General features: G+C 43.3%; 1 protein-coding gene across 3 annotated transcripts in view; it reads right to left on the bottom strand.

The window, feature by feature from the left end:
• The window catches only part of THBS1 (thrombospondin 1), a 15,942-nt gene extending 8,011 nt beyond the window's left edge, over nucleotides 1-7,931 (bottom strand). Inside the window, exons 1-14 of one of the 3 annotated variants that reach the window (XM_014310797.2) lie at nucleotides 7,882-7,931; nucleotides 7,625-7,719; nucleotides 6,333-6,910; nucleotides 5,777-5,852; nucleotides 5,333-5,529; nucleotides 5,035-5,160; nucleotides 3,404-3,497; nucleotides 2,903-3,076; nucleotides 2,355-2,531; nucleotides 1,876-2,049; nucleotides 1,572-1,699; nucleotides 1,303-1,455; nucleotides 600-818; nucleotides 8-98 (exon numbers count right to left, since the gene is read on the bottom strand). In XM_014310797.2, the coding sequence (XP_014166272.2) occupies nucleotides 8-98; nucleotides 600-818; nucleotides 1,303-1,455; nucleotides 1,572-1,699; nucleotides 1,876-2,049; nucleotides 2,355-2,531; nucleotides 2,903-3,076; nucleotides 3,404-3,497; nucleotides 5,035-5,160; nucleotides 5,333-5,529; nucleotides 5,777-5,852; nucleotides 6,333-6,910; nucleotides 7,625-7,694 (2,257 nt within the window). In that variant the 5' untranslated portion in view covers nucleotides 7,695-7,719; nucleotides 7,882-7,931. The remainder of the gene's footprint in view (nucleotides 1-7; nucleotides 99-599; nucleotides 819-1,302; nucleotides 1,456-1,571; nucleotides 1,700-1,875; nucleotides 2,050-2,354; nucleotides 2,532-2,902; nucleotides 3,077-3,403; nucleotides 3,498-5,034; nucleotides 5,161-5,332; nucleotides 5,530-5,776; nucleotides 5,853-6,332; nucleotides 6,911-7,624; nucleotides 7,720-7,881) is intronic. The other 2 variants (XM_031064964.1, XM_031064952.1) reach the window with 2 other exon arrangements.
• Nucleotides 7,932-7,937: the final 6 nt, after the last annotated feature.

Genomic DNA, 7,937 nt, shown 5'->3' with positions numbered 1-7,937 from the left:
GGAATGCCATCATCATCATCATCACTGTCACAGGCATCACCAATCCCATCCTTATCATAGTCTTCCTGCCCTGAGTTAGGCAGATTAGGGCAGTTATCCTACAAAGAAAGAAGTACACAGAGATGTTCACTCCTGGTATTATTACAATATGGATTTGAGCAGGTAAAATCTAATAATTAGGCAAAATTGCAACACCTCAATCAGGCAGGAGTAACCTTACTGTAATTCTCTCAATTTAGAGCTGGTCATTACAGTGATAAGTCTTAGAAAGCCACAGTCAAATAATTTTTAAAATAAAGATTGGGTTGCTTTTCAGAATCTTACCTTGCTGCTCTTCCCTTGGAGATTGCTATCAGAACAAAGCTGATATAGGTATGGCCTAAATTAGAATCTTCCTAGAACATTTACAACAATCAGGCTTCATTTTTCCCCATATCACAAAAATATATAAAGCAATACAGCAACAGCAAAAACCTCCTAGCAATGCCTTGACAATGGTATCCCTACACCTCCTCTATCCCTAGAATGTTATTTGCAGAGAGAATAGTTTAATACCTTAGGCTGTTAGAATGGCAGATGGTAAAAGAGGATAAACTTACTTTTTTACAGTGGTAAGTAGCATTGGCAACACAAACCAGGTTCTCATTTGGCCATCCATCCAAGTCAGTATCTTCTCCGCAGATGATGCCGTTGCCAGCATAGCCTGGTTTACATTCACAGCGATACATGGGGTCACTAAAGTGGCCAAGGTAATTGCATTTGGCATTCTTGTTACAGTCATGTGTTCCATCTGTGCATGGATTACGTGGCTTGCAGACCTAGAAGACCACACAGAAATTAAACCCACGGAAAACATTGTTTTATCCCTCACTTTTTCCCCAAAGATTCAAATACATCCTAATCAATCAGGCAAAAAAGAAGCCTCATACATGGCTTTCTTCCAGTCCCCAACTCCAGTATCAGTCTTAGTACTAATTATTTTTCTTGTTCAAACCTTATGTATTATCAAATGGAACCAAGCACTAATATATAGGCACATACTTCTGTATCATTAGTGAATACTCCCGAGTTACTCTTAAAATTATGTGTAACCTCTGAACCCTGTGCGGCTGAGGAGGATAATGATATTTAAAACTCATTTTGATCTTCAAAATAAATTGGTCAATGCTTCTTCTGAACCACAGAAGATGGTGTTTTATTAAATGATCCAAGTCTTTTTTGCCTAGAACATATAGGTGTTTTCTGTTTTTCAGAAACTTTGTGGGATTTCATAACCCAGAACTAGTCTCAAATTGACAATACCTGTTTGTTACTCATGGCATCCTCAACACTGCGGCCAAATGGCTGTGTTCCAGTGAAACGTGGTGGGCAGGGCAGACAGTTGTACCCAGGTTCAGTATTCTCACACCTGTGCACTCCATTGAAGACAAAGCAGGCATCAGGAACCTCTTTGCACTGAAATTGAGTTTGAGATAAAGGAGAACAACAGTTAGCATTATAAAACAGTGATTCTGTCCTCCCTTTCAGTTTTCTTTCATTCCCTTTCAAGGAGAAAACCACAGTCTTCTTACCTCATCAATGTCTTGGCAGTGAATACCATCACCATGGTAGCCAGCAGGACAGGCACCACACTTCCAGGAACCATCAGGGGCACTGGTGCACGTAGCCCCCGCAAAGCAGGGATTAGACAGACACCCATCTGTGAAACAAGCAAGGAGATGTTATGATAAAGGACGCTTTACCATCCTGGTACAGTACTGTATTTGGCTGATATCCTGGTCTAAAACTCTAGCAACTTGAGGTTTGCAGACTTTACACTGGTATTTTCAAGATAATCAACGACTTTCAGATGTTTATGGGCAAATGGATACTCACCAATTGGACAGTCCTGTTTGTTGCAGACCTGAGTCCCTCTAGCTTCACCTACACAAGTCTTCCCACCATACTGAGGCTCGGGATTATTGCAGAGACGGCTTCGCTTCTGAAGTCCTCCTCCACATGTCACTGTGCAAGCATCCCATGGAGACCATGGTCCCCAGTTGCCATTAACTAAAGGGAGAAGAAGATAGAAAACATGTATAGCTTTAAATTCAGTGGTACAACGAGTTTCTACCTGACTGAGGACTTTACTTTTGTAGGGAGAGCAGGACAGACATTGTTCTGACATAAATGACAGAATAAATGGACTCCATGGAAGAGGCATAAAAATAGTTTCACCTGAAACTAACCCGTGAGGTTTTATATTGCCCACCTCTAAGTTTAAAGAGAGAAGAATACTAGAATAAGCTTACTTAGTAACTACTCAGGATGTTCACTAAACTACCAATTGCTAGTTACCACTAGGGCACACTTACTTGGGCAAGGATCTTTCTGGCAGGCTTTGTTTTCTCTTGCTTCACCCTCACAAGGTTTGCCATTCAGCTGTGGTACTGGAGAGTTGCAAAGACGAATTCTAGTAATGATGCCCGTGCCACAAGTGACAGAGCATGATGACCATGGCGACCAGTGACTCCAGCCACCATCCTGTTTAACTACAAGAGAGATTTCTGTTACTCATAATTTCTGAAGACTTCAACTGTACAACACCTAGGACATAGCCAGTACCAGGACCAAAGAATCCATGTGTAATGGATAGCCTCCTGACTGTCACAGATCAAGTTTTGCAACTAGGGAAATTTCATACTTAAACTGGCATCACATTTCATCCTGGGAGCAGTGCCCAAACATGCCTGTTTACTGCATTAACTACCTGCTCCCCTCCACCTTGTTAATACAAGTCCTTAAAGCTAGAAGCCAAGGATCCATGCCAGTGGCAGAGCTACATGGTAATCCTTGCTTTTAACATTCAGCCAATAAAAGCAGCCTCTGTTTTACTACCAGCATGAGTAGATTAAGTGCTTACATCTCTTATCACACTCCTGAAGGTGGCAAGTCCTAGTCTGTACAGAGGAGCCTTCACAGCGGTTGTTGAGACTGTCACAGGAACGGCCTCTCTGCTGAATCCCATTACCACAGGTCACAGAACACGAGGTCCATTCAGACCAAGGAGACCATCCATCATCTGCATAGTCGCTAGCTGCAGAGAGATACAGCTCTGAGTAAGACTTCAGGTAGATGCTTTTCCATACCTTTTCTCCCACCCCTCTCTCCGCAAAAAAGGACACCACTGTCCTCAGAAGCCACATTTATCTTCCTTCATGAACTCAAACATTTCAGTATGTTGCATATTGTAGGAAATATCTGAACATGTATCACGTAAGTGATCAGCCTCAAAGACATCAGATTAACCTACTTCAGAAGTACAAGGTTCCCCTTGGATATCCAGTTCTGGCATACTGCAGAGCAGCATGGGTCTAGTTAGAGGTGAACAACTGCTACAGGACTCAAAGTAGTAAGTACTTACGCCAGCACCGAGGGCAGCACTCCCCATCAGGCACGGTGGCATTGGAACAAGGCATGAGAGGACAGGACACTTTCCGGCATATAGTGGCAGAGTTCTATAATGAGTTGTGAGATTCACAGTTACCAAGCAGAATTTAAACAATGCCTGGAGTCTGGGTAAATTATAGGGACCTTTTCTGCAGAACTTCAAGACTCAGTAGCATATGTAAAGCAGATTCCCTTGTATTTAGAGCTAAAATACAACCCAAGGGGTAGTCCCAGGTATTTTGAGTCAAACTTCATCTTGTTTCCATTCTCACCCATTATTTTTTAGTCAAAAGCAGAAATATTTTGGTTCTGCAGAAGTTTATCAGTAGTAGCTAGCAGATGCTGGCTCAAGTAAATGACTACTATGTGATACCCAAAGTACAAGGTCAGATTTCAAAGAAATGAAAAAAGAATGAGAAGCCAACATTCTTTTCAGTTAATATGGATTTAAGCTGATTATATGGTAAAGATAAAATGAGTTTAGTGGACTCTGCTCAAGTGCTGTGCAATCTATAACTTATAATTAGAGGTTTTTGATCTGTAAGCCAAACAGGCAGGGTAAGAACACCCACCCCCAATCTCAACAGGAGCTAAAGGGCACTCTGTAGTTTTGCCTCTTAAAGGTAGCAGCTTGGTCAGAAGAATGCTCTCATGATTACTATTTTAATCTCCCCAAGCAAATTACTAGATTAAGGCAATTACAGCTAACATTGAGTAAACAGGTTGGTAGGAACAAGGCAAATGCAAAAGTCACAGTACCATTTGCTGACTACAAGACAAAAGACATAGTGAGCTAAACAAGCAGACACAGAATTTGAGTTGCCTTGTATTGCACATATGCAAATACTTGACTTTTAGTTTCTAAAGAGTGGAATGCTTATTAACCCACTTTTTGGTAGACTGGTATCCCAAAATGCTTTTGCTAAGGTACACTTAAATGGAACAGGCAAATAATTTAAAGAAATCCTGAAACTGTATGTTTTGTGTATATTTACAACATTCAGCGGAAGTGAAACACAAAGCTTAAGTATCTTTCCAGGTGATCCGGGGATTTAAACAGCTAAACTGAAATCCAAAAGGGATTGCTGTTCCATATAATCTGCAAAAGCTAATAGGACACACCTAGAAGCATTTTCTAGATAAACATCACAAGTTTAAGTGCCTTTACTGAGTACTAGAAAGTCTTTTTCTACTAAGTCAGCAGGAGGTTTAGTGAGGACAGAAGGTAGATCTAGAAAAGCTGATAGTACCATACATTTGTTGTGTTGATAATGACTTTTAGTTTACTGATGGACTTATGTAAAGAATACAGGCATTCCCCAAATTACGGAACTAAAACCATTAATGGCTGTATCAGAGTGATACATATAATTTCAGAGTTTTATATAACTTTCTAGAATACTGCTGTTGAGACAAAGTATGGAAGCTGCCTTTATATCAGAGATCCAGTAGAATGAAATAAACTGAGTAATTCTAAGGCTTCTCTAGTATGCTCAGTTCTGTGTATGATTCACTCTTTCTAACAAACAACGCAGTTTAGAAATATCTGTTAATTCCAGCTTATGAGTTTATATTCAGGTGATTTTTGAACACAAGGAATCTTACCTGGCAAGTACATTCAGTGCAGCTGTCAATAGTCCACTCCTCTTTATTTTTGTGCAAGACTCCATTATGAATGCACGCTCCAGGAGTGATCTGGACTACTTTGGCAATGATTTCATTTTCTTCAGTCTTGGAGGTGAGAAGCAAAAAGAAGATATTTAGGATTTAATACAGAAATACCCCTTTTCACAAAAGTCAAAGTAAATATTTTGCTGTTTACATAGGCTCTCAAAAGTCAGGTTATAATTAATTCACTAAGTGCTTGTTAATGAAAGGTACCATGAAGCTGACCATCACTTACCACTTTTCGGACTCTGTCTTGAAGTGTTGTAACCATGGACCGCAGCCCTTGCAGTTCCACAAACATATTTGTTAGTTCATCACAGGAAAATCCACAGACTGCTTGGATGTCCTTTGTTTTATGGCCAATGTAATTAGTGCGGATAGCTGGGCTGGAACCATTGATGGGGTTGTCCAAAGTAATGATTGCACTAGTGGCTAAGAGAAAAAACCAGACGTGAATTAAATGCATTTTATACCACATGCATTTATCATTCCAGGCTAACACCTGCTAAACAGCTGCCACCAGATTCAATAGGGTGCCTGCAGAAATATAATCTTATATTTTATGCAATGTGGATTTGCATGTCAGCATACCTCTGAGTTCTGTTTCAACTTGTCTTTCTAACAGAATGAGAAATCTTATTTTTAATAGGTCATTGGATTCAGGAGATTGTAAACTTACAGCTGGAGCAGCCTTTGTTCCGCAAGATAGTTTCCAGAGTTGTTCCAAACACAAACCGCACATTCTGCAGCAGACCCTGTGGACAGAGGAAGAATTACAGCTACTTGCAGCAACTGCAAGGGAAAGAAGTACCACTTCCACTTGGAGAGACTGAAGGTCATGCAAGATCTTACATAGCAATTTCACGACAGACGGAAAAGTGAAACATATTGCTCTATTCTCCTTAATGAAAACCAGCCCTGCTTCCTAACGGTCTTATCCTTGAGCATATGGACTTGGAGACTCTCCAGGCAGGAAGGAAAAAACCCATGGATTTCTGAATCTCATATAAGAAGCTAAGCAATGAAGCTGCAACTACCTGTCTGGAAGCTTCAGTGCCTTCTAATTGCTGCAGAAAGTTCCATCCCTGCAAATCTAATGCTTTACCCTTCAAACTCCATTAGTAAAGTTTAGCAGATTTAGAGTTTTTTTTGCTGTTTAGGCTCATTGAGTAGGTAATGCACCTGCAAAACAGATGACTGAAAATTCTAGGCAAAAACATAAGTGAAAGTCTTACCTGGAAGTTGTCATTGACTCCTCCTTTGGCAATACGGAGCCTGGCACTGCTGGCGAGGTCCCTAGTGAAGATGTTCTGGATGGGGATGTCCAGTTCAGCGTTCTCCATTTTCTCACACCCCACATAGAGCTGAGCTCGGTCCTCCTGCACAAACAGGGTGATATTCTTCCAATGTCCTGTAGCTAGCAAGACATCCTCTACTGACACTAACTGCTGCTTGCCATCAGCAGAAAGGCTGAGGTCCAGGGAGCCTGCCTTGCCATTTGATACTAGACTGAAGACATGACCAGAGCCATCTTTCTGTTCCACGGAGAGCAATGTGCCTCTGCTCTTCTTGGCTTGCCGGAGAGTGGCCAGGAGAATGAAGCCTTTCTCAGCATGAATGGCATCTAATAAGTCTTGGAACTTGGAGTCAGGGACAGCAGGGATGCGACTGGCATCTTCAATGCGGTAAGCAGGGCTGGAGGATTCTGGTCCCTTCACCAGGTACACCCCAGGGGCCCGGCGCCCAGCTCCCTTCTTCATGAAGCCAATGAGTTCAAAGAGATCGAAGACGCTGTTATCATCATTCCGGGACTCTGCAGGGAGAGATCAGGACAAGCATCATGAGAAAAGGACGAGAGGCTGAGTAGGTGCAAATCTCCCAGGATTAGTTAACATTTTGGCTCTTGGTGCACACCGTGCAAGGCACAGCGCCTCACATCAGAGCACAGACAGTAGCTCTGACGGTGCAGCAGTCCCACCAGGAGCTGCTGTGCGGCACTACATGTGCATTCTTGTACAGGAGCCAGTCGGCACAGGAGTGCCAGGTACCCGCGGACTGACACACAAAGGTAGCAGCCACTCTGGCACCTCATTACACTCTAGCAGCACAAAAATAGTCAGCAAAGCCCAGTCTGCAATATTCCTATGCTAGGACATGTCAAAGTGAGTTTGGATAATCTAGCTGAGTGACAGCAGCACAGCAGCACCTTCTCTATGTCACCAAGACGGCAGCCTACTACCCCATTCCTTCTTCAGGTAGTTCCTACATCATGTTCCTCCTTCCCTCTGCTCAACGCAGAGGTAGACAAGCTACATGTTCGAGTTCTGGAGACTCTGCATTCCTATTTCTGAAGGCTACACAAATTCCACAACAGAGACAAGTTTCCTGTTCCCAAATAGCTGATGTTCAAGTTTTTGTTCATTGAGAGCTTTGGAGCTCTTTACCACCGAGCACAACTTCATCTGCTTACACAGGCACCAAAGTTTTTTTATTTTTGCCCCCGGTACCAGCACAGAGCTGGCCTTACCTGCAGTACGCTTGGTCTCTGAGCCGCCGAGCACGAGGAGAAGGAGGCAGAGAGCAGTCGCTGGCCCCATGGCAAAGGTCTGTCTCTGAACCAGCCTGGGGACACACACGAGGAAGGTCACCGCGCTGCCGTCGCACCCGAGGCCGGCGCCAGAGAGCTCCCGCAGGCAGGGAGGCTGTGCAGCGGGGACGGGGCAGGTGTCCCCGGCCGCCCTGGGACGGGACAGCGAGTGCGGCGGGAGCTGCTTCAGCACTTACCTGCGGGAAGAACGATCCGGGCGGTCAGCGCCGGCCTCTGGGTACCGGCGACCAAT

This window comes from Geospiza fortis, unplaced genomic scaffold (assembly GCF_000277835.1).
Source record: "Geospiza fortis unplaced genomic scaffold, GeoFor_1.0 scaffold54, whole genome shotgun sequence".
Taxonomy (NCBI): domain Eukaryota; kingdom Metazoa; phylum Chordata; class Aves; order Passeriformes; family Thraupidae; genus Geospiza; species Geospiza fortis.
Note: the sequence above shows the minus strand (reverse complement) of the source record. Positions and strands in the feature narration are given on the sequence as shown.